Here is a 24,427-nt window from a genome sequence, read left to right on the forward strand (position 1 = left end):
AGTACAAATCCGCTGGGCGAGTTGTTGACACGGACAAGGTTCAGAGGTGGTTCTCCGAGGGCGGCCTGGAGAGGCAGCCCCTGTGTCAGCACAAACACAGGCGGTTGGGTGCTCTGACCACGTCGTCCCCCCCCCCTCCTGTCACAAATCAGAGTCTATCAAGCTGCTGATGCTGTTGCTGAGGTGGCGGTTTTCCAGCTCCACCCTGGATCCACCAAGTCGCGGAGAGTTGGCAGGCAGCCACCCACTTAGCCAGCTGCCCACCAAGCTGCCTTCCGGGGGCTGACAAAGCCCCCACCTCTGCTCTGCTGAGGGGCTCAGCGCTGACCTCCGCGAGGCCCAAGGGGACAGGGAGCTCGAGGGGCCACCGGCAAGCGGAGAGCGGCAGGCGTCTGGGCCAACTGCAGGAGCTTCTGCCCTCCTCTGAGAGGCAGCTTCCAAAGCGTCCGGTGCCGCTACTCACCGGTGCTGGTCAGGTGCCAGGTGTGCGGCCCGGGAGCGGAAGGGCTGCTGTCCGAGCTGCCTCTGCAAGTCGGGCGGGATTTCCGCGGTGGGGTTGGTCATGGCCAGGGTGTGCCTTTTTGACCTATTGGCCAAGTATCTGCAACGAGCGGGAGCAGAGGAAGTGAGCGGGAGCCCCTCGGAGGAAAGGCAGCGCCCGGGACCTCCTGAAGGCAGATGGGCGGCGGCAGCAGCAGCAGCAGCAACAGTGGGGGGGGGGCAGCCTCTTGCCCACCTCTCCATAGCCGTGTATGAGGGACGGGGCAGAGAGAGGCAGAGAAGGAGAGAGCGAAAGGCCGGCCATTTCTGGCACAGCCCCACTCTGGAGAAAGCGGAAGGGCCAGAGAATTAAGCCAAGCAGGTGGAGATGCGAGCAGGCTCACCCAGAAGGAAGGAGGGGCAAGGAAGGCTACCTCAGCACCCGTGCTGGGCCCCCCAAGGAGGGCAAGGCCGGCAGGAGAACCACTCCAATGTGGCCCCCACCAGCAGAATTCAAGGGCTGATGGGGCACAAAGGGTCAGAGAGGCCCAGCCTTTCAGCCCGGCAGAAGGAGGCCATCGAGGCAGCCCGTCCAGTGCAGGGCTGGAAGGAAGAAATGAAACCCTGGTGCCTTTTCCTTCCGTGTGGGGCAGACTCGGGAGCACCAGGCCCACACCTAAGGCTGCAGGTGGGGCAGGCTGAAAGGAGGCTGCTGGCTAGCAATGACCATGCTTCAGCTAACCGGGATGCCAACCTATGACCCGTAAGAAAAACAGGAATCTGCCCCAGAGAGGGGAAGGCTGGGAAGGGCCTGCCTGCCTGCCTGCCTGCCTAGACCAGTTTTCCCCATTCTCTGGTAACTGGCGGGAGGGCAGGAAGAGGATGCATCGAAGGAAGGGCACGTAGGGCAAGGCAGCCATGAGGAGCGCAGCAGCAACGCTTCCCTCGGCCACACCGCCATGCACACACACACACACACACACACACACACACGCATCCAGATGATCCAGGAAGAAGCAGAAGACGACATCAGTGGCCACCGCGCAGGCCAGCCCTGCCCCATCCGTGTTGGGGGGGAATGGGGTTAAGAGGGCCATTTTCTGACCCGCTGCTTGCTCTGCTCGGAGCCTCTGGGGAGCAGCCTTGCCCAACGGGAGAGCCCGCCCTAAGCTGCCTCTCTAGCCCGCCAGGTTCAGGTGGGGAGGAAGGGCTCCCTCTAGAGCAGCCACCTGGCCTGGGATGATCAGTTGAAGAGAACCGGAAGAAGCCGGAGGGCAGAGGCCGGAGGAATTCCGCTCATGCAGCCGATGACTCAACCCCTGGCTAAGCGAGGGAGGGAAGGCGCACCGCTCAGGGCCTGCATGAGGAAGAAGGCAAGATCCGTTGGCCGCCTTGTCGTTTAGGACGGGGGTCACCAACTTGTTCAGCCAGCAGGCGCTTTTCGGTGATGTCACAGGAACCATCAAAAAATCTCATCTCTTATTTTAAAATTGCCTAGATCTTGCAAGTCCTCATGGGAGATTTTAAAAACGAATCTGAGAGGACCTCTGCAAAGGTTGAGTGGTGGGGGGGGGGAGAAACACGCCGGTATCAGCTCTACGAAAGGGTTGGCAGGAGCACTTCCAGGTTGCCTTCACTCTTCAAAGGCAAGACGTGAGAAAGGTCCTTTTCTGCTAGAGTTCCCGGGGAGGTTCCGCTCGCTCTGGTCCCACTCTGAGGTCAGGCAGCCTTTAGAGCGGCCTCACCCGAAGGACTTTCCTCTCCTCTGCTCACTAGGCAGCCTCTGGGGCAGATGGCCATAGAGTGGCCACCTTAAGGGTTCCTCTGTGCTCTAATGACGTCCCGGCCGTCTCTTCCCCTTCTCTGCTCCCATGGGAAAAGAGTAGCCTCACTTCCAAAGGAGCCTCTGTCCTCAGCATGGGCCAAGGGGCCTGGGAGTCAGGCCGGCCAGGTGCCCGACCGCTCTGATTGCAAGAGAGGCTCAGCAGAAGATCCCGAGCTGCAATCCAAACCGATACCGAATCTTGGACTTACCAAAGACTTTGGGGGCCGTAACCCATTTCCTCAGATGCTCTAAATGCTCTAAAGGCAGCAAGGCCCCTGGGGGAGTTATTGCCCCTTCCTTTGATTCCTATAGCTGTTCATCTCAACCAGTGGCTCTCGTTTTTACCACAACGGCCTCCTACCCCGAGCTCTGGGAATCAGCAGTCAAGGCCACTGCCAGTCTTTCCCAGCGCAGAAGCTACAAGGCAAAGCCCTTCGGCTGTAGGAAAGGAAGCCGCTGGGCACCAGCCGGGCAAATGCTGGGTGCCTCCCCTGGAGCGTTATACTTACAGAAGGCCGCCCCTCCCCTCCGGTCAGTGCAAAGAGGTTAGTGAGAGAGAGGAGGGCAGGTCCAGGCAGCAGAAGCCCTCAGCTCCCAGGGAAGCAAAAGCAAGCGGAAGCCCCCGGGAGGCAGGTGGGAGCGTTACCTCTGCACGGCTTCCTGGTCTGGCTCCCCGTCCGAGCTCTCCTCGTCCACGGGGGTCACAGCAGGCACTGCCTGAAGGGAGACAAGATCACTGGCTGCGCTTGGCCAACAGCTTCTCCAACGGCCCCCCTCCGAGGAGGAGGAGGAGGAGGGCAAGGCAGAACAAGCGGCCCATCCCACAAGGCTCAGGAAACAGGACGGCAACACCAAGGCCCACCAGCCCTCCCCAGGACCCAGGCTGGATGAGCAGGGAGGAAAGCCAGTTCAAGGCCTCCTCCACCCTTGACCGGGGGGGTCTCTGTCACCTGACACAAGCAAGCACAGCCAAGGAGGCCCTTCTGGTGAGCCACCTATGGAGAGGGGGCCCTAAGGAAGTCGGGGCTTACGGGTGTCATGGTCACGAGGGGAGATGGGCCTCGAGGACGCTTCAGGAGCTGCTGGGCGTGCAGCTGGATGTTGGCTCCCCCGTCGGAGGCCCTGCGCCCCAGCGGCCCCATCCCATTCAGCAGCTGCAGCGTTGGCGGCTGCAGCAAAGACTGCTCCTGCAACAAAGCTTTCTCTCACTGCCGCTCTCTGCTCAGCTGCCCCTCGCAAAGGCCGGGGCGGGCGCTCTCTGTGCCCCCCTCTCAGCACCCAGAGGAAGGGAAGGTACCTTGTACTCCAACTGGCCGGTCGGCTGCAGGTGCTGCATGGGAAGCATGTTGGCTGCCATGTTCACATTTGGGGCCACCTGCAGGAACGGGGCCTGTGGGGCGATTCGCGGGAAGCCGGGGAGCAGCTTCTGCAGATCCTCCATCACCTCAGTGCTGCCAAAAGGAAGAGACAAGCGCTTGGACACCAGAAGCTGGAGACCGCGGCACACCTGCCTTGGGCTCCACGGCTTCTTGGCCAAACTGCTGGGGGAGGGGCTGAGAAGCAATCCCACTAATAGGCCCACCTGTTACTCGGAAGGGACTGAAGCGGGGGGTGGGGGTGGGGGTGGAGGGGGGTCAGCACAGCTCACCGAGGATCAGCCACACCAACGGTGTGTCTTCGCATGGAGAGGTAACGGACCAGAGCTTCGGGAGATGGCTCCTCTCCTTCATCGCTGTCCAGGTTCATGGTACCATCCGTCTGTAAGGGAAAAACCCCAGAAGGAGGAATGCAGGAGCCTCCGGAAGAGAAAGGAGAGACCCCAAGAAGAAGCCCTGGATGGGGAGGCCCTTACCTCGACTATCTGGTTGTCTGGGTTGATGAGCTGCACTTGTGGGACGCTGAGGCTCACTGGGTTGCCAGCAGGTTCTGCCTGTAAAGCAGACCCAGCACCCAAATACTGAATGCCCTGCCACCAAAAGCTGCCTTGCCCCAGGTTCCACACACAGGTCCCCTACCAGGACAATAGTGGCTTTGCTCAAGAGGAGTGGGGAAGACCATGTGAGGCCTCAGCCTGGACTGGAAACAATCCAGGAAAGAAATTTCTAAGAGCTCCGGTTAGAAGTATTATCAGAAGAGAAGAGAAATTAAGTCCACCTCTGACTTTCACACAGAGACGGGCAACGTTTCCTCTCTTCTTCTCTGGAGAGGCCTGCCTCTTTTGTGGAGAAGGGGGGGGGAGCAGTGGCTTCTGTCCCATAAGCCACTCCAGCCGGGGAGAAAAGGAATTCTCACAGGGAACCCTGCTTCAGTTTGGCGGTGACAAAGAAAGGCCCTTCTCCATCCCCCCCAGTGAAGTCCTCCTGATGCCCAGCTTGCCTTCCCTTGGCTGGGCCACACTGGAGCCCTGCCCACCCCAGAGCTTGGCAGGTAGTCAGACAGAGGGCAGAAAGGAACCCAGCCACAGCTGTCTTATCCCTCCACACGGTGTCCGTCTGCCAGGCCAGAGCGAGAGAGCCATTCCCGGTTCACCGGAAGCTCCTAGGCAAAAGCCCCCAAAGTGCTGTGAGGCCAGGGACGAGGGCTCCCTCTCTGGGCTTTGCGCTTGCTGGCTGCCCAGCAGTGGAGCCGCCTCTGGCCCAAGACTGACCTGGAGACTGGCAGGTGCTGGAAAGGTCAGAGTCCGGGGAAGGCTGGGCAGGGCCGAAGTACGCAGGGTTTTATGCCTCTTCTGGCGATCACAGAGAAGGCTGTAGATTGCACTGTAGTGGTCGTAGGCCTCTGTCCTCAACGACTAGGAGGGCACAAAAGCCACAGGTCACTCTTCCCTGCCCCCAGAGCGTGCCTAGAGGTCCCCAAAGGGCCAGTGGCCTTGGTACCTGGAGGGTGCGCTCCTTATCCAGCCCCATCTCCGCCATGGCCAGCAGCACCTCCTCATTCAGGGGCTCCAGCTGCCTCTCGGCTTTCAGCTGCTGACATTCTGCTATTAACTGGAAAGCAGAGAACTTTTTCAGGGCTGCTTGTTCCCACGACAAGGAAAAGTACAGATCCTCAAAGGGAGGAGTGGTTGCAGCTTATGAGCTGGCTGAGCAGGACGTCATCCCCCTCTCCCCCCTCCCAAGGAAATTTCCCAGCCCCAAAGAAGACCCACCATAGAGCTGAGAAATGAGAAAGCAAGGCTGGCAGCGAAATCAGCCCCAGGGACCCCACTGGCAGGAACAAGCCCCTTCCCTCACCTTCCCCTTCCTTCCCTTGTGGGGAGCCTACGGATGTGCATCTGCTCTAGGGCTGGCCCCACCTTTACAAAGTCCCCTTTACGCTGACCTGGTCGCCCAACCTACCCCACCTGCTTTTATACCGAAACGTCTTATGAAAGCCAGTAAAACGAAGGTACTCACTGTACTGAAGTCGGTGTCTGCTTCCCCAAGCTTCATCCACTTGTGCTTGCAGATCTGCTCCATGGAGAGCCGTTTGCTCGGCTCCAGCACCAGCATGTGGCGGATCAAATGTTCACACTCTGCAAGAGAGCAGCTGGGATGGGACCGGAGGACACGCTCCATGGGATGCTCCTGCATCTCCCGAGGGTCCCTCCTTTGCCCTTCGATCTGCGGCTTGACGCGATTCTCAGAACGGGAGTTGGTCCTTACCAACTCGCTCTCCTACTGCAAAGGGCAGGCACCCCGAGCCCCTACTCCACCAGGACCCCACGGCCAAACTGTGATGCTGCAGGCCCCAAGAAAGGGGTCCAATGCCTTGCTGCGAGGACCACCCAGAAGCAAAGCCCTTTTTACATGGCCCATCTGCCCACAACTGACGCTAGTTCTATGTTTGTTACCGTCCTCGAGAACCTAAGAAGGATACTGATCCAGCACAGAGGGAGCCTTAGTCTGGCCGGCCAGTGCCCCACATTCTCTCCTTCGGTGTGCCACAGAGTGGATGGGCGGGTTGACCTTCCATCCATCCTGTGTTTTCTTAAATGCTTCACTTGCATTTTCCCCCACAAAAACTCCACGAAAAGTTCTGGACTGATACCACCATTTTTCTACGGAAGGACGTCTTCTGCCTCTATCAAAGCACTGAGGTTCATCTAACGGGCCCATGTCAACACAAGGCCAAAGTTTGACCACCTCATTCCTGGCAGGAATCAGGGGAACCACAGAAGCAGCCTGCCTGCTCAGGGCTTGTGTGCTGAAGGTGACTTGTAGGTGAAAGCACCACTGTTCCAAAGCTGAGCCTGGCTGGGACATTCGCTGGCCTGATCCTGGGCCTGCCTAAGGCTGCCCCTCCCTTCCATGGCGGAAGACATACAAGTTCTAATTAATCAGACCACAGGAAATCATTTTAACACAGTTCTGCAGTAGGCAGAACTAAATTCCGCCCACTGAATGTTAGATGATGGCTTCCTGCTCACAGGAGGAGGAAAGGCAGGGGAGCCTCAATTCCCTTTTATACGGGGTGGGTGGGGGGCGGGGGGCGGTGGTGGTGGGGGGGGTGGTAGAGGCAGGCAGGGAGTCTCACGGAAGCTTTTCAAGCTTGCAGCAAAATAATCTGCTTTAACATTTCCCCAGCTCGGTCCTTTCCTGGTGCCTCACTTCCTGCAAAACTAAAAGGCATCAGAAAAACTAATCCTGGCCTCCTCCCTCTTTCCCACCTGGGGGAGTAGAGCGGGGGAAGACTCTGGGCCAGGCAGGGGGTCCTCAAGGCAAGCAGCAGCTTGGAAAACAGGAACTGGCCACAAGCACTACCTGACTTTCCCACTGAAGCAAAAGAGACCAAAGAACAGCCGTGCACAGAAAGGCCCAAAATGGGCTGTTTGGATCACTCCGAATTTCAACAAATTGTACGCTCTGATAAGCCTGTGCCTGGTCCAGTCAAGCGCTGACTGTTGTAGCCCGTTTTTATCCTGGAGGAGGCAAAGGCAACTGCCTCTTTCTGCAAGCAACCCTGTTCCAAATAGTGGGGGGTGGGGGGTGGGGGGTGAAGTGATACCCGTTTTCGGGCACAAGCTTCTTAGGGAACTGCCACTTCAGCCAATGGACACAAGGAAGCAGGACCCAGATCCTGCGGTGTCCGTCTGCACGCACCACCCCCCAAACACACTGCTACGCTGGCATCCCGTGCTCCGTACCTGTTGACATGAAGAACGGGATGCGGAACTTCCCGCTCAGCACCCTCGCCCGCAGGTTCTGCAGCGTGCTGCCATCGAAGGGCAGGGCCCCACACACCAGCACATAGAGCACCACCCCAAGGCTCTGCAAAAGAGGAGGTCCTGAGTCCCCTTGGTAGGGCAGCGGGGAAGGAGGGAGGCCTCGCAGAGGAAGGCCAGGGGAGCAAACGGACCAATTTCCCAGCCCAATGGCCAGAGGAGGCCAAGGCAAAGATTCCAGCTTTGAAGCTTCTTGAAGCCAACGAGGCCCTTCAGGCCGCTCCCAAGAGAGAAGAGAATGCCTTGGCCACTTACCCAGATGTCCACTTTCGGCCCATCGTACTCCTTCCCTTCAAAAAGTTCAGGGGCAGCATAAGGGGGGGACCCACACCAGGTCTTCAGTAGCTGACCAGGAGTGAAGATGTTACTGAATCCAAAATCTGGCAGAGAAGAAGGAAGGAAGGAAGGAAGGGCCGGTGATTTCCCTCCAAACTGCCTATTGCCTAATGCCCTGCACAAGAGCAGGTGGGCGTCCAGGGGAAGCCAGGGAGAGCAGCACGCAGAGCAATCGCCTGGCCAGAAATGCCGCCCCTGTGTGCCCCCGGTTTCCCCACAACCCTCCAGCACAACCCTTAAGGTGCCTCTCCTGGCAGGAGCTGGTGATCTGCCCCGCCCCCACCCCCCGCCCCCCGGCTTTTAGACCCCACTGCCCCAAAATGACTTTCACTGGGTTTGTGCTGAATTGAATTTGCCAGTGTAATATCGTTGAGTCTGCAGATCCTTTTAGATCTCTTCTCTTCCTGCTTCAGCCAGGCTAAACAATGACGTGCCCTCAGGAAGTGCAGCCATTCCATGCAAAGCCCACCTTGCTGTCTCTCTTGCAAGGACTGTTCATGAACTCCCATTCGCCCTTTCTGAACTTCCTTTGCCTGCCAGTCCACGAAGGGCCCGCCTGTTTTGCCAGGAGATCTTTGGAAAGCCTGAGGTATAATGGATCACCTGCTATTTTGATGTTCAGATTTGCATCCAGCAGCAAATTCTCGGCCTTCAGGTCTCTGTGGACAATATGGTGACAGTGGCAGAAGTGCACAGCTGCTACTATCTGCTTAAACTTCTTCCGAGCCTCTTTTTCAGCCATTCGTCCGTGAGCCACCAGGTGATCTGAAGGAGAGGCGGGAGGGATGAAGCCGGTTAGACGTCTATTCTGGGCGAATGATGGGACATGCAAGGAAGTGACCTGGGGAGAAATTGATTAGGCCACCTGTGGAAGGAGACGCGGTGTAACTGCCAGCCAAAACTGCTGGTGGGGTAAACTGCTCTCTTGAACTTCGGCACGTTTCCTCCCAAACCGCCTGCAGGGAAAGAGCGAGGCCGATTGGCAGCAAAGGGTTCTCTCCTGTTGGAGCAGCGTCCCCAGGGGCCTGCTCTCGGCCCAGCCCCAAGGCTGCCTGCCAGCCCTTCAGGCACTGACTGGAGCAGCTTCCCAGGCTCCTCTGGGAAGCTCGGCCTTGCCAAAGCTTTTGGGGAGAAGCCAAAGAGAAACCTTTCTGGGCAAGAAGGATGGCCTCACAAGGCATGGCCGCCACTTTAGATCCCACTCCACCCCCCACCTCCCCCACCCCCCACCCTCAGTGAAAAGAGCACCTGGCCTCCCTGGCTGGGACAAAAAGGAGCTGAACCTTCATATGGGGAGGGGTGGGGGAACGACCCACATGCAAAGCACCCCTCCTGCAACTGGACCTCTTTGTCCGGATGCACGTTGAGGATTTCTGCTAACCAAGCAACCTACAACAGCCGGTGTTTGCTCCGCTCACCTCCACGAAGGCTGAGCTGCTTTTGAGAGCAATCAGGCCAGCCAGTGCAGACAGGCCTCTGCCCAAGCTGAGAGGCCCTGATGTCTCATACTCCCAGCACCGCAGTCCCCTCTTCCTCTGAGAAGCCCTTCCAGAAAGAGGAAGCCACCCTCTGCCTAAAGGGCCAACAAGCGACGGCGTCCCGGGAGATTCCTGGATCCCCCACAGTCTGGGCCCAGACCGGAGCTGCGCCACTGAAACAGCTCCCCACCCCCACCCACTCTGACACTTGCTCCTACCATAATCGGGACTTCTTTGGAGTGGCAGAGCAGGTTCAGTCAGCCTGCCCACGGGCAAAGGGGAGTTGGGCAAAGCATGGCAAGTGAGGAAGGGCATCCTCCACATGAGAGGGAATAGAGGGGCTGGGAGGGTCTCGCATAACCAGGGAGGGCAGCATGCAGACAGAGCTGGGAAGAGAATGGCAGCACTGGCTTTCCTGGACCTGTGGGAGCTGGCTAGGCCCCAGGGCTGGCAGCAGGAAGATGGTGCCCGGGCCACCGAGAAGGGTGGGCTTTCCTGGGCTCTTCATCTTGGCAACTCGCCCTGCCAAGAGGGGCCGTGGCTTTTGGCTCCCCAAAGCCTCCAGGCAGCTGCAGAGCGCCTCCCGAGAGGCTGCTGCCAAAATGTGACTTAATGTGATCCCAGACGAGAGTGATAAAATACACAGGGGGTAACCACAGCAAACGTGTCCGATTATAATATATTTTAATTATATTTAAACTTTTAGTTTTTGCTCTGGCCCTGCCTGCTTTTTGGGATGCAGTGCAGTAAGACGGGAAAGCCAAGCGTGGCTGTGGCCCAAGAAAAGGAGATTCCCTTTGGGTCATAAAGGTTCAGGGTGGAGTCTCCTTATGGCCTCTTTATCAGCTGAAGTCACCTTGGCTCTTCCCAAAGTCGCCACTGCAACTTTGTCCTGTTAAAAATAAACCTTAAAAATAAACCCAAGAAAGGGACTGGCCTGGATGGCCCTGTTCTTGCACTAACCTGGCTTGCCAGATGGTTTTTGGTGCTCTGGGAAACTCAGCAGGGCAGCCCGGTGGGTCTGCTTGGGCTGCCCGGGGACAATTCTTGCTCCGTTGGCAACTGACCTGCACCAAAGGCCAACATCCTGCGCGGACTGTCCCTTTCCCCAAGTCTTCGTTATGACAAGCCCCCTCGGAATTCTCCGCTCTTCCTTTCCTCTTATCCAAGTGCACCAGAGCTCCCACAGCAATTATGCAGCAGTGGAAACTTCCAAGACCAAAGAGCATCAGCCACAAAGTAAGCAAAAGGGCCAGCAGCTATTTTATTTACTGGAGTTGACCAAGTATATTTTGGTTGAATAAGGCAAACAAGGCACTTACCAAATATCTCCCCTCCGCTGGCATACTCCGTGACCAGATAAATCATTCTCTCCGTCTCCATGACCTGCACAAGGGCAGAAAAGCAGCTGATACGGAGAGGCTCAGGACAAAACACCCTCGGCTAATCTGGCTTCTTCTTGGGGGGAGGGGTCCACAGAAGGATTCCCCAGGGGACAGGCACCAGAGGCTCCACAGACCGATGCTTTACGGTTATCTTCTACGCTCCCAACAAGACCGTTTTACTTGGAAACCACTGCATCCCTCTGAATCAGCAAGAGGCCTCTTGATTGTGGGGGCCAAAAGGAAGCCTTGCAGAGGCCAAGAGCCCACCTGCCCAGTGACACGCAGAGGTTCCCTTTGGTTCCGAAGGAGCCCGAAGGTTGGAGGCCCCTCCTGCCCCTCCCCCAAAGTCTTTACCAACATGTTGCCTGTCCCCGTCTCAGTTACTCAGCCGCCAGACCTGATACAATCTGATGATATGAGGATGGCACAGCATCTTCATAATCTGCACTTCTCGAAAAATCTTTTTGAGGTTCTCTTCATCCAGCTGAGTCTTGTCAATGATCTTTATTGCGACCTGAAAGGGCAAACATGAGAGTAGATATTATTAAACCCAGAATGGGCAGGTTGAGCAGAAGAATTGCTGCTCCTCACCATCTGATTCGTTCTGAGAGCATAAAGCTACCAGAGAGGAAGAAAAATGACTGCTCTATTGAACTGAATGGTTTATTTCTAACTCTGAATAACTTGCCAAGGTTGGGCCAAAAACCCTAATAGGTATGACAGAGATGCCAGCAACTTTCTATAAACTGTGCTCTGAATGGTGGCTTTCCATGAATTTAGTAATTTGAGGAAGATTGTATAAATCGGTTACATTCATCCGTAATGCCAAGCATTCTGAACTAGCCAAAGTGGCCCAATTCAGATACTAATTTAAACCCAAAACAAGAAAACCACCTTGTGTGTGAATGCTGATGCAGGAATCAGAGCAGGTACTTGGGGGGGGGAGGGAGGGAGGGAGAATAGCAAATAGACTTTGTAAATACCTTAGAAACTCTCGAAGGTGTTATTTTTACAATGGAAGGGAACACAGATCATCAAATAAAGCTTTTCTCTGCTCAAGCATCTCGTTTTTAACCCAAAACGTTCAGAAAACAAGACTGCCCTAGCCAAGAGTTCCATCTTGTGGAGCTACTTTCAACTGCCAAAAATCCATACAGCACTCAGTTTAGAAACAGGGATGTCAGAAGGTGGTATTATGGGCTAGCTGAAGAGTTCTAGCCCTTGCCTAACAAGGCCAGGCACCCCTCCTGTCTCTATCTCTGCCTTCGGCCTTGCCCCCCTTCCAAGATTGGCCTCTTGGTCTCCTGATTATCTATTTTGCGCTCAGAAGGTCTCTGAGCACCACCTGCGGAGCAGCCGTTTTGGGTTGCCAAGGGCTTCCTTTTCTTCTACTGATGCCCCCTCTCTCAGCCCAGCCTGCCTACCTCACAAGGTGGTTTTCAGGGGGAAATGGGAAGAGTAAGCACAAGGTGCCTTGACTTGAGCTCCCAAAGGAAAGCTGAGATCCAAGGTCTAATATAAAAAGAGTAAAATAAACTCAAAGGTCCCTGTATCTAAGTTCCTGCAAATCCGAGTTCTTCAGCCCAGCCCAGCAACAGCTCTGCAGGCAGCTGTGGGAAGAGAGGCAGGGAGCCCATGAGAGGGATCAACCGTGAATGAGGCTGCTGGCGGTTCTCCACACTGCTCGGTCACCGTGGCTCTTGGCTCTCCTGTGTTCCACCCCATCCCAGCAGATCCTTGCCGAGACCTTCGCTCCGGTGTTTCAAGCCATCTACTTTCCTGCCTGGGTATCTGTCACCATGGCGATCGCAATTCCACACAAAACCCAAATCTATGTCACTTTCCTGGTGCAAATGCCGGGAGCAAGAAGGAGAGGAACTCTCTGCTTTGCCCTTCAGGCAGCAAAATGTTTTACCACCAGCTCCTTCTGCCTTCTTGAGCCCTTTGCAGCGGCCGTCCCGGAGTGGTAGGTCATCTCTCTTGCCTCCCTGCTCAGGGCTTTCGTGATTCCGTGGCCCTTTTCAGGGGAAGAGGGGCCCTTTCCTCCCAACAAGCTGCTGACCAAGACCAGAGGGCAGCTCTGCTCACTGAAGGGAAAGCAGGAGAAGGAGGGGAGAGCAAAGCTGGAAAAAACTGGCTTCATCAGGGAAACTCTCCTCCCCACCCGAGGAAGCTTCAGCGCAGGACAATAAAAGCCACCCTGCTCTCTGCTGAAGCCCCCAAGCGTGGAAGGTCTACAGGCAGGGGGTGCAGGGTCTGGAGCTCCTCCAGGAAAGCTCTGTGGGGAAGCAGGTGTGCTTCCACCTCTGGAAGTGTGCCACAAGGTCACTTAATAAGCTTTGCTGCTGCTTTAAAAAAGCCAAGGAGGCAATCACTGAGGGAGCCACGGGGGGGGGGGGGTTGACATCCTGACTAAAATTAAGGCTTCCTGTGCAGAACCTTTGGAACATGCTTAATGATCCATCCACCTTCTCTCTTGGCAAAACAGCCGAAGACGACAGTAAAAGGAAATCCTTCAGTCCAATTATTAAACACCTTTTGAAACTCCGACTCTGGGGATAACACTGATCATCTCCCCACTACAGATGCTCATATCAGCCATCTGAGACAGTCGATCGTGGGCTGCATTACGACGTTGACAAATCTGTTCTGCTGCCTCCTGCATGCTCGATACACCCCTTTCTTCCCCACAGTGAGGTTCCGGGTTTGTGACATGCTGTTTAATTCGAATGTAGGCCCACTTCTTTGAACCGTGTCGATCTTTGCAAAGCTGCACCTACAAACATCAGCCTGAGTCTTCCCAGAATGGCCAGGAATACGGCGCTGGAGCCAACGTGGCCCAGCCATCTGTTCCCTGTCTTTGCGTGGGCAGCCAACAGGTGGCACCACTGACATACCTCCACGGCAGGAGTGACCCACTGAACTCTCCTGCAGCCTTCGCTCCCACCTCCCAGCCCCGGAAATGAGCACAGCCAGAACTGTTCTCACATGCGTGTCACATCCAAGCAGTCATCCTAAGAACTATAAACAATCTGACAACCTCTGGGTGCCTTTGCTGGGACTGAGCCCAGAGCAGCCTGGCCAACGAAGTTGGGGTGCTTCCCGACCGGAGTTCTCCAGGCAAAACTCAACTAAATAATATTACATCACAGGATTTAAATTTAATAACCGGGAGTCAATGACAGGCTCAGCCAAATGGCAGCCTGCCTCTCTGTGCCGTGGTCCAATCTTGGCATGCCAGGAAACGGTGCAGTGGGGCATAAAAAGCTCCCAGGGATAATGGCTAGCAATTTGGAAATCCGAGTAGCAATCTGGGTAGCCCCACATATTATGTCTTGCATTATATACAGACTTATATAGTACATACTCACACACACACACACACACAATGTATGTGTATGTAAGTGTGCGTGTATATATAATGTATATGTATCTATACCTACACCTACCTACCTACCTGTATACATACATCCCATTTTTTCTTTTTAATTAGCATGGCAAATCCCCCCCCCAATTCTGCCTGGGCTCGATCCCCTGTGAAACAGTTCCAGGCCCTTCGGGGGGGCCCAGCCTGGCCCTAGGAGCCCCCGGATGGCTTTTCATAGAAGCTGTGCTAGGAGCCTTAGAAATGGACATTGTGAAATTGGTGCCTTTGGCTTCAATACTGAAAACACAAAAGGACGGGCAGGGCAGGGCAGGGCAGGGCAGAGGAGAAAGGGGAGGGGAGGCGGGCAAGGGGTGCCCACAACCCAGGACAGCAGCCACGCAGGGAACGTGTCCGCAGGCAGGGCCGATTCTGTGAGCGCTGGGCAGGACAATGGGAGTGGCTATCCTCTCTTTCTCTCCCTTTCCAGGCAGCACAACTGCTGCTTTTCACACTCCCTCTTGGTGACCCTTCTTTTGCAGATATTTCAACAATCAGGGCATCCCACGGGGGGCGGGGGGGCATGAAGCAAACCTCCTTTCCCCCCCCTCCCTTTCCCCCTCAGTCCTGGAAGGGCACCCTCTGGGTTACCCGCTGAGCCAAGCTGCTTCCCCGATGTGAAACCCCTGGAGTTGGGAATCAGGGCTCTCCTGATGGGTGCAACTGCTCAGGGAAGCTCTGCCCGCGTCTCCTTTGAGGGGAGGCAGTTCGGATAAAGCGGAGAGTGACGCAAGCACTTCCACCAAGGAAACACAAACCAGGAGAGCAGATGATGATCCAACCGAGGCTGTTCTGTCCTCCAAGCAGCTTTCCCACACATGTCCCCAAGCATTCATCGCAGCCCGTGGGTGGGGGAGACGGAAGCCATCTCCCGGGGATGCAGCCCTGAACCTCTCAGAAAGAAGGAAAAGGGGGGGGGATCCGTTCCTTCTTCCAAGTGCGGAGTGGCTCAGGCACGCCGATCATCTCACCTACCGACAAGGAACGGGGGTGGGTGGGGGGTGGGGGCACACAAAACGGACATCCACTTTTAAGATGCACGATGGAGTGGAATGTACGTCTCTCTTGACGGTCTGTCAACTCTGGTAAAATAGAATTTAAAATGTCCAAATCTCATTCATGGTTCTATCGAGGAATTTGTTTCAGTTAACTGATCGGAAGGGCGGAATAAGAGGCTGAAATGGACCTTGTTAAAGAGGGGAGGAAAATGGGGAAAGCGGCCCTGAAGAGTTCCTGGAAAAGGCTGCAGATAATTCAGAGAAGGAACTCTTGGGAACTCAAGAGCTGGGCGGTTATCAGTGTCATGAAAGCTGCAAAAATCGCCCACTTTGGAGATTAGAGGCAGCAAGGACTGAACAGGGCTGGGATGGAAAAGAGAGAGGCAGCATTTAATCACTTGTGAGAAAACGTATTTCACAAAAATCAAGCGAGCGTGCGTGACACAACTGCCAAAACAAAGTCAAACTAAAATCTAACCACATTCAACTGTGCAAAGCTGCCAAACCTTCAGTGATCAAATAAGGTAATAAACATAATGTGTACCCATTAAACGGAGGCTATGAAGTCACCGAGTAGCCTCTCCGCTATTCTCTGAAGCTGAAGCCAGCAGGAGCAACCTTGATGCCAAGCAGGACAGTCCGTCTGCCAGCCGTGGGATAACCTTCCTCTCAATGAACGTGGCTCTTAGATCACTCGGCAGGAGGTGCCAATGGAGCTGGAGCCCAGCGTAGCTGCTGAGCACTGGCACAGCGTCAGTGAGGAGCCGAAATGCCAGGCAAAGTTGCTTAGCAGCCCAGGAGTCCCAGCTTGCCAGAGCAGCAGAAGCATCCTCAAGAGCCCAGCATCCAAAAGCAGGCCGGGACTCCTGAGAAACGGCCCTGCTGACCTAAACCCGGGTCCCGGGCTCCTCCAGACCAGGGACCTGGACCCAAAGGGCAGGGGGTGACAAAGCAAGTTGCCTGTGACTGGTGTCACCCTGGTTATAGCACTGGAAGAGAGCTCATAAAGATGAAAGGCTCAGCAGCCTCTGCTAAATCTTGGGCTAATCCTCGGAGACTAAGTGGTGTCAATCTGGATTTGCCAGGAGGACTGACAAACCGCTGATATCACTGAAGGCCTCCTTGGGGCCTCCTCCAGGTTCTGCTAGGCAAGGCAAACACGGACTCAGAGATCCTTTGGCACCCCATCCTTATAAACCAAGGCCAGTTTGTCCCAGCCCTGCACTCTCCCCCCCCCCAACAGCAGATGCCCCCCTTGCCCATCCCGAAGGACTTGGCGGCATAATTGCTAGGTGCCTCCCATCTGGGAGTCCCAACCCCTCGCTCAGATGCTTTCTCTGTTGCCAACCATTAACAGAGGGCCTCTCCCACCAATTCCTTACCCCACCATCATGACTCCTTGCCAGAAAATGATATGCATTTTGTAGCTTTGTATTTCTATACATACTGTGTACACACATGAATCCAAACACATGCACACGTATGTCCGTCTTTAATTCCTTGTCATCCAAAGGTCCAACCATGACTTCTTCTTCCAAGGAATCCAGCTTTATTGGGTGGCTGGTAGATTTTAATGCTGTGCTCCACAAAATCCCTTTTTGAGAATTCTCAGAGACTTCTGAAATATTCTTTGCAGAAGAAATGTAGATTCTTCAACAACCTTTTTGAAATCTATTGTCTTCTTGTATTGTTTACATATATTCAAGGATATGTGTTCCCTTTTGTTCGTATTAGGCAACAATTCCACTATCTAAAGGAAGCTTTGTTTTTAATTGTTTTCTTGACACCTCTTGGAGATGATGGTATTTAACCTGACAACAGTATGCATTAGAGCTGATCTGCCATGTTTTATTTATATATAATCCCCAGGTGTTCTTGGAAGGATTTGACATCTGGACTTTTTCTTCAACCACATCATGGCCAGAGGCTTTTGGGGGTTAGGAAAAAACCAGATCTACGTAGTGTATAGTCTCCAGGTGTTTTTGGTGCATGAATTATCCCCTATAGATTCTGGCTGGCTCTACTGTGTGCCCCTGGCCTGCCTGCTTCTACCCTGTCTCCACTTGGATGAACAAAAGCATTTTCATCCTCACTTCAGGAGAATGATTCACATCAAGCCAGACACAGCCTTTGCTTGCGATGCCTCCTCTCCTTGCTCAGCCGGCTAAAGGACGGGTCATCCTTCTGACGTACAAGCCGGGACGTATCCCAGGGCGTGCTCTCAAGCGACAGGCCCTGGGATTTAGCTGGCACCTCCCAAAGCACCAGCAGGGTGCTTAACCTGGATCGCTTTCAGGAAGAGAAGGCGTGGGATGCCTTGGCTTGCACCCCAATTGGCAATCCCTTCCAGAGGAATTTGTCACTCTGTCTAATCGCTCCTTTTACTCCACTTAAGCCAGAAAATCAGGTGCTTGGCGGAGCCGGCTAACAACAGCGGCTTCTCATCCTGAAGCTTCCCCTGGTCTGAAGAGGAAGCCAGGGGGCAAAAGCATGTTCATAATATAATTGTTTGTTTAATTTAAATATGTTGAGCAAGAATCTCTTGCCAGCTTGGCAATCTGGACCAAAATCTCCTTTACTATTCTGTCTATACATATATATGTGCAAAAGCAGGGCATCTTTTAAACACTGAAGCACCATCGTCAAAGGAGAAGCACCATCTTCACAGCAAAGTTCCTTCTCCAAAAGGCTTTTTTAAAATGAATGTATAGTATATTGTAATGACACAAAGAATTCAAAGGCCGATCCCCTTGGATCCTCTGTTCTCACAACAGACTGCCACATACTCAGGCTGAACAGGCAGCAGCCTCATAAAGGCAATTACACTTTCCTAGCCAATGGCATATTTGCAATTGCCAATGGTAACAGTAAGATGTTTTGTTACCAGTAGTAATTTTAGAGTTTGCATTTCTACTGTATGAGAAAGCATTTCTTTTTCATAAATTTCCCATCACCAAATCTCACAAATGTTTCCAAATCCTGGTTATATTACAAGAGAGGAAGGAAAAAACCCTCCCTTAATGGGTTCGTTCTAGTTCTGGTATTATTTTGGCTGTCCTCTTCTACAGCACTTTTGAGGTGCGATGATAAGAGCCGCAGTGTGTCAAGAGGACAGCGTGGTCGATCTATAGGCAGGCTCTGAGCTGCTGCCAGTCACTTTTCCCAAGTTCCAAAGAGGAAATCGGACACCTCAACAGGTTGGGCCAATGCTTCCCAACTAGCCTCTTTTTATATCCCTGCCAGCTCAGAAAATACCAGGCTTTTAACTGAACTTAGCAATATTTATACCAACGTGCATCAAATTGTACTTGCTTATTCTAAACCGCACTTTCTATTTCCATTTTACTACGGTAGTTTAGAGAACTTCTTGAGAGCACAAATACTCTGATGTTCTCGGGAAACTTGGTCACCTACCTCGATAGTTTGCAAACATCCACAGGAAGCACTGAAGACAGAGAACATAAACCTTCGATGTAAGGATTGTCATTTATACTCCAATTTTTTAATCGGCTTTTGTTCCGCAGAAGAACTTAGTTATTATCACATTACGGTTAATTGTGCTAACAGATCTTTGATTGAAGATTTTGCCAGAGGCTTTCTGAAAACTATGTAAGCAACACAGACAGAATCATCCACATGGAGAGAATTCTTCATAGAAGAAAGGTAGATTCTTGGGCAATATTTCTGTCTATAAACTTGGCAATTTGTCTTTAATGATTATTTTCACTCATTTATTCATAACAGCCTTCAGGTGACCAGTCTAACTTTCTGGACTCCCCGGGATCCATTTTTAAAATTAGCATCATGCTGGCCACCTTATGTGCACGTTGCACATTTGACTGTGTTAACCTATGGATATACAGTATCTGGACTTGGCAATCTGTTGGTTTTCAGTGGTCAATATAGGTTTTAGACTTTAGAATTTCACTTGGTATGATTGCTATTTGTCTTAGCTCTTCGGATTCCCTCTCTGAAAATAATCGTTCAGGCATGATGAATACATTGTCTTCAAGCTGTTCCCTATCTGGTGTATTTAATTTTAAGGTTGATCTTTATTAACTTCTCTAGTGATTACTTTGCAAAGCACTTTGCTGATACATTTTTTTTATTTTTTCCACTCTGTAATGTTTGTTCAGGGGCCTTTAGCTACTGAAGTTCCCATGCCCCACTTCCAGTTCCCTTCTTCTGAGGATAGAGATTGGACATCTGGGAGAAAGTCTTCTCAGGAGCCCATTCAAGCTGGGGTGAGCCTGGCACCCCCCCCCTCTGCTGCCTCACTAATAACCCCGGCTGGGCCAAAGGAAGGAAGGTGCTCCTTCTGCTCTTGGCCAGATCAATTTCAGTTGGGTTTTAGGACCCAAATTACCTTGGAGGATGTGAGCTACTGTGGGGGATCTGGAACCTTTCAAATTAACTTCTGACAAGCATTTTCTATGCCATTTGCAGCAATCAAGCCAGCAGTTCCCATGGAAACCAGGGCAAAGCGGAGGCAAATTTGGGTGACATAAGCTGCACAGCGACTTCTTGGGGAGCCTTTGGTTACCTGCAGAGGCTTCCAAAAGGCCCTCTTCAACCTGGAAGTGACGCCTCCCCCTATCTCCCCACTGCTTGCTTTCAAGAACACCCATTAAAACAAGAGCGGGCCCTTTTCTCCTTAGTTCGGACACTTATATGAGCCCAGCTCAACTTTCCCAATTTTTAATCATTCCATGCCAAACCTCCAGCTTGCTCTGTGCAGATGAATGCAGGCCTTGGTCCCCAAAGGCTCAGGAATGGGACAAGCGGAGGTCACTTTTGACGGACATCCATTTTTTAACTCTATACCTTTGAAAAGGTTCCCTTATAATGCATGTCTCAGAAGACTCAGGGGGTCCAGACAGTATGGACAGGAAAGAGTAGAGTGAATTAAGACTACTTCGGACTAAAACCCTGACCTCACCAATTTCTTTCACACCCACAACTTACAAGCAGACCTCTGAGACTTACACAGCCTAACCCAAAGGCAGATGCCCCTTGCAAGCACCCAATTTTGCAGTTGTCATTTTCTTCCTCTCAAAAGTCTCACTTCTGTTTTGATGTGTCCTGCATTGAGGAACTAACTGTGGTTTCTCAGAAGTCCATGCAGAGATTTTGAACTCACCATTTTCCTAGGCAGAATACATCCATAAGTAACACTCTTGTCCTATAAGGAGTGGAACTGCACATTTTTCATAGTCAGTAGCACACCCTAATGAAGACAATACAGTCAGGCCAGTATCAGCCAGCCAGCTGCTGATTGCCAGAAAACATCTGGAAACTCCTCTCTGCTAGGCATTATTATCAGGAAAGCTGGAGGCCAAGTCCCAGGCCTTTCATCACCCTTGGGATGGCAGCAATTTTATGTCAATCTTCTGGCTTGGTGTCATTCTCGGCCAGAACGTGCCAGGGAAGCACTGTGCCATGTGGCGCCACTCTAAGCATCTTTTGCACCAGGTCACAATGGCCGGCTTTGCATAGACCAGAATGCGATAATGGTTCACACCAACCGAGCAAGACAAACAACAGTCATAATCAAGCTGGAATGACTGAGCCTCATATTTGGGAATTCCACAAACTACAGTCTGAGCCAACCAGTTAGAGAAAAAGATTAACAGAGTTTCTGCTGAAGACGACACTTTGAGGACCTTGTTTATATTAAGAGTTCATATCCGCAAGCTTCCTGCTCCTTTGACCAGCGTTCCCAACATCTGCAAGCGGGCTTGTCCCTTAAGAGCTGTTCCCATCCTCTGAGCCAAGCTTGCCACCCTCGCCCTGCTCCCTTCGGTGCCAGCGTTTAGGAAGCAGCCTCTGAGCTGCCCAGGGATCTGTGAACTACCGACTCAGGTTCCATCGTCAAGCCTGTCATAGCCATAATTATTCTTCCTTGCTTAAGACAAAATATGTTTCTGTTTGAACAAAAACATCTTGGAATGTATATTCTGGAAACAGTTACCTTATTATTACTATATTTTAAAAAATAAGGAAGAAAATTTCCAAGGGCTGCCATGTGGGAAAAGGACAAGGAGGCTCTGTCCCTTCTTAGCCGGTGTTTTTTGTGGGTTTAATTCCAAGAAGTTAAAAAGGTGGCAACTCCTATCACCGAAAAAACAGAATAGCTCCTTCTGGTGTAGCTGTACTTTGGATCTAGAGTGCCAAGAGATAAGTAAGGATGGCTGATGCACGGGCTTGCAGCTGTGCAGGAAACCTCTCCTACAGCTGCAATGGAACAGAAGTGGAAAAGGCCAGCATTTTGCCCAGGGGCACAGGGAAGGCTGGTCCCTGCCTGGCACTTTGCAACATGCCCGCATTTTCACTGAGCATTGGGGTTGCATTCCATGGGGCAGGAGCCACTTTGCAGTACTGAAAGGAGATGGGTACAAGATGCTCTGCAGATGCTCTTCGTATCACACTTTGCCTTTCCAAATATTGCAGGCCCCCAAAGCGTAACATCCCCCCCCCCAAGAAGACAAGATCTTCCTGCCTTGCAGCTTAGCTCTCCTCCCATGCGGTGATGCTCTGTGCTGGGCACGCATTAGGCCAATTAGCAAAGGTCTCCTAAAATCGTCTCAGTGGCTAGAGTTGCAAGAGACTGGCGTAGATGGCCCTCCCGAAGCAGCTGAGGAGATCAAACGAGGGAGCCTGCAGGAATTCCAGGCTGCCGAATTTCTGCTCGTCCCAACTCATTCCCTGGGATGCCTTCTTCTGTCCTCCAGAGAGAGGAAAGGCTGAAGCTGCACACGGAAAAGCCACCCGCTCACCAGGGGAGGCGAAATGGGCCCTCCAAGCAGAGAGACAATTCTGGAATTAATAATCCTTAGACCAGAAAAAGAGGTCAGCAGCCACAAAAGCAAAAAGTCCCTGGCAATCCATTTTTCATCAACCTTGAGCCCAGCAAAAGCTTCCCAACTAAGGACAGATGTGGCACAGCTGCTGGAGGGTTTCTCCACTGCAAATCAATCTTCTTCTCCTCCTTCACCATTGGAAAGAAAGCCTCTGCGGCTCCTCCTTTGAGACCAGCCCTCGAACAGACAGAAAATGCCTTCCTCTCCTGGCAGGGCAAGGCGGGAGGCCCCGGAGGGCAAGGGACATTCCCAGGGACTCTCGCTCGGCTGAGCTGTCCTAACCACCAGAGCTATTGCATCAGGGCCAGAAATGCCGCAGCTGCTGCTGGCAGAAGATCCCCTTTCCCAGGGCAAAAGCCAGGCTGCCAGGAGGAGCTCAGGGCCACACAGCTGCCCCCCCCCCAGCTCTCCCCACGGAAGGATCACCTCCCAAAGATTGCTTGGACATTAAGGACACAAGTTGTGGGATATCTGACACAAGCGCACACGTACACGCCTAGGTTGTGCTTGCCCTCCCTCCCTCCCTTGATCAGGCTTTCTTCTGTCTTCCAACCAGCTTGGGACCTCAAAGTGGTTTTAGGCACAACCATTCAACAGCATTTTTTTTCTGCTTGGCCTCCTCTCTTCCCCTTTCTCCTTGTTTACACCTAGAGCCATGCAGCAGCACACCCTGCATCTCAGGGTCCAGAGTGCTTCCATCCTGGAAAAGAAAAAACAGGAGGAGCAGAAGGAAAAGGAGACTGAGGTTACTTGAGAACAACCCTCTGGGCATTTTTGAAAAGCAGACAAAGCATCTCATCAATGGCTCCACATTAACCTGAACAAGCCGAGTGCCTCAGGGCTCAGTCCGACCTGTGTATGAAGTCCTTGCAAACAACACATTAGAAGGAATGGACGACACTTAGAAAAGAAAAAGATGAAGGTTGAATGGTTGGCTAAATGAAATCATTCCAGGTGAAGCTTCCAAGGCTCTTGAGGCCGGCTGCGGCCGGGGGTCAGCCTGGACACTCCAGATCTACAAGCCTCTGCAGGAACAGCGTCAGGTTCCCTTTGCAGAGGCATCCTCCTCTCTGCTCTGGCCGTTCCAGGACCAAGCTCTGCATTTCCTGAAAGCTGAAGCCAGACACAAGGAGACTTCCCTGCACTGGACTAGCAGAGGATACTGGAGAACATTTGGCAGGGCCGCTTGGTGCCAAGCTGCCGGATTCAGCCCCATGTGCAAAACTGAGCTTCTTTCCAAGGTGAAACAAAGAGCTCTGCCTTCCCTCCGGCTGACAGATTCCTTTATCAGAATCACCCAAAGCAGGCTGCCAGCCAAAAGGAGCAGGGCCAGCTCCAAGTTCCTGCAGCAATCCTCTTATCTATCAGCCAGGACTCCACATCCAACCCCCCTCCCCCTCCCCCCCCCATGAATGTTTGGCCTTGTTTGTTCAAGAAAGGGGGCTGGCTGCACATGGTGCGCCTGAGGGCAGGAAGCATCATTTCAGCCTCAAGAAAGTCCTGGGGAAGAGAAGGGAAGGTGCTTCAGCCCTGCAATACGCAGGGGGGCCGAGGGGCAGCCTCTACCCCACCCCACCCACCTCCATTTGTCCTCTATTTGCGCCAAGACAGCAGTCCAGGATACAGGCTAAAAATTGCTACTGTATGAGGTTTCGATAAAAATACACGTGTTTACAGGAAAAGCTCTATACAGTAACAATGATTCATTTGGCAGGAATGCTCCCATCACTGCAGTGGAAAAACCGGGAGATTAAAGTGCTGAATCTACCCCTCCATGCTATAGAGGTGGGAGAGGCCTAGAACGCACCAAACCACCCACCCACCCACCCACCCCGGTTCCGACTGTTGCTGCTGCCCACCTAGCCCTGAAGAAGAGAGGTGGGGAAATTGGCCCAAGAGCAAGGAAGGGAGAAGACCCACCCAGCACAACCGAGCTCAGTCTCCACTTCACTGCAATGTGTTGCAAATTAAAACTGCACCCACCTGACCTTCTGGGTCCCACCCCCTGGCCCGCCTCTCGTGTGTTTTGTCTGAAGCACAAACACACACACAGAGAGAGAGATTGAGATAAGAGAAGCTGGGACACAGAGAGTCTGCCTCTATTCGCAGGGCGAGTGTTTTGGTACAGGCAAGCACGCACAAACACAAACACACCCAGACACAGTCTTTGCAGTCACAATAGGAGTATCGCTGTTGACCTCCCTGAGTCAGACAAGATGACAGATAACCTCGGAGGAGAGGCTGCTTAATTGCCAGGCCTCCCAGCTCCTGCCGCTACAGACCCAGAGCTAAAATGGTCTGTTTTCAAATACGGCTCTTCCCTCGGTCTCTGGAGTGGAATTAAATGCCAGGTGTTAGCTTGCTACTCTGACTGCAACGCTAGGCAATTATTCCATGGATCCATGAAGAGTTCCTCTTGTTTGTATTATTACTAAACA

The 24,427-nt window shown here is 53.0% G+C and overlaps 1 protein-coding gene across 6 annotated transcripts in view; it reads right to left on the bottom strand.

Moving 5' to 3' along the window:
- SIK3 (SIK family kinase 3) overlaps positions 1-24,427 on the bottom strand; it is a 45,640-nt gene that overhangs the window by 8,251 nt on the left and 12,962 nt on the right. For 2 of the 6 annotated variants that reach the window (XM_034425214.3, XM_034425215.3), the window contains exons 2-15: positions 11,105-11,221; positions 10,645-10,708; positions 8,448-8,609; positions 7,764-7,888; positions 7,431-7,554; positions 5,701-5,819; positions 5,182-5,292; positions 4,953-5,096; positions 4,158-4,235; positions 3,954-4,063; positions 3,603-3,756; positions 3,337-3,492; positions 2,952-3,022; positions 464-601 (exon numbers count right to left, since the gene is read on the bottom strand). In XM_034425214.3, the coding sequence (XP_034281105.2) occupies positions 464-601; positions 2,952-3,022; positions 3,337-3,492; positions 3,603-3,756; positions 3,954-4,063; positions 4,158-4,235; positions 4,953-5,096; positions 5,182-5,292; positions 5,701-5,819; positions 7,431-7,554; positions 7,764-7,888; positions 8,448-8,609; positions 10,645-10,708; positions 11,105-11,221 (1,673 nt within the window). Of the gene's footprint in view, positions 1-463; positions 602-2,951; positions 3,023-3,336; positions 3,493-3,602; positions 3,757-3,953; positions 4,064-4,157; positions 4,236-4,952; positions 5,097-5,181; positions 5,293-5,700; positions 5,820-7,430; positions 7,555-7,763; positions 7,889-8,447; positions 8,686-10,644; positions 10,709-11,104; positions 11,222-24,427 lie in introns of those variants that run through there. The other 4 variants (XM_087875995.1, XM_034425218.2, XM_034425216.3 and 1 more) reach the window with 2 other exon arrangements.

The sequence above is a fragment of the Pantherophis guttatus genome, chromosome 9 (assembly GCF_059756535.1).
Source record: "Pantherophis guttatus breed Tessera chromosome 9, ASM5975653v1, whole genome shotgun sequence".
In the NCBI taxonomy this organism is placed as follows: domain Eukaryota; kingdom Metazoa; phylum Chordata; class Lepidosauria; order Squamata; family Colubridae; genus Pantherophis; species Pantherophis guttatus.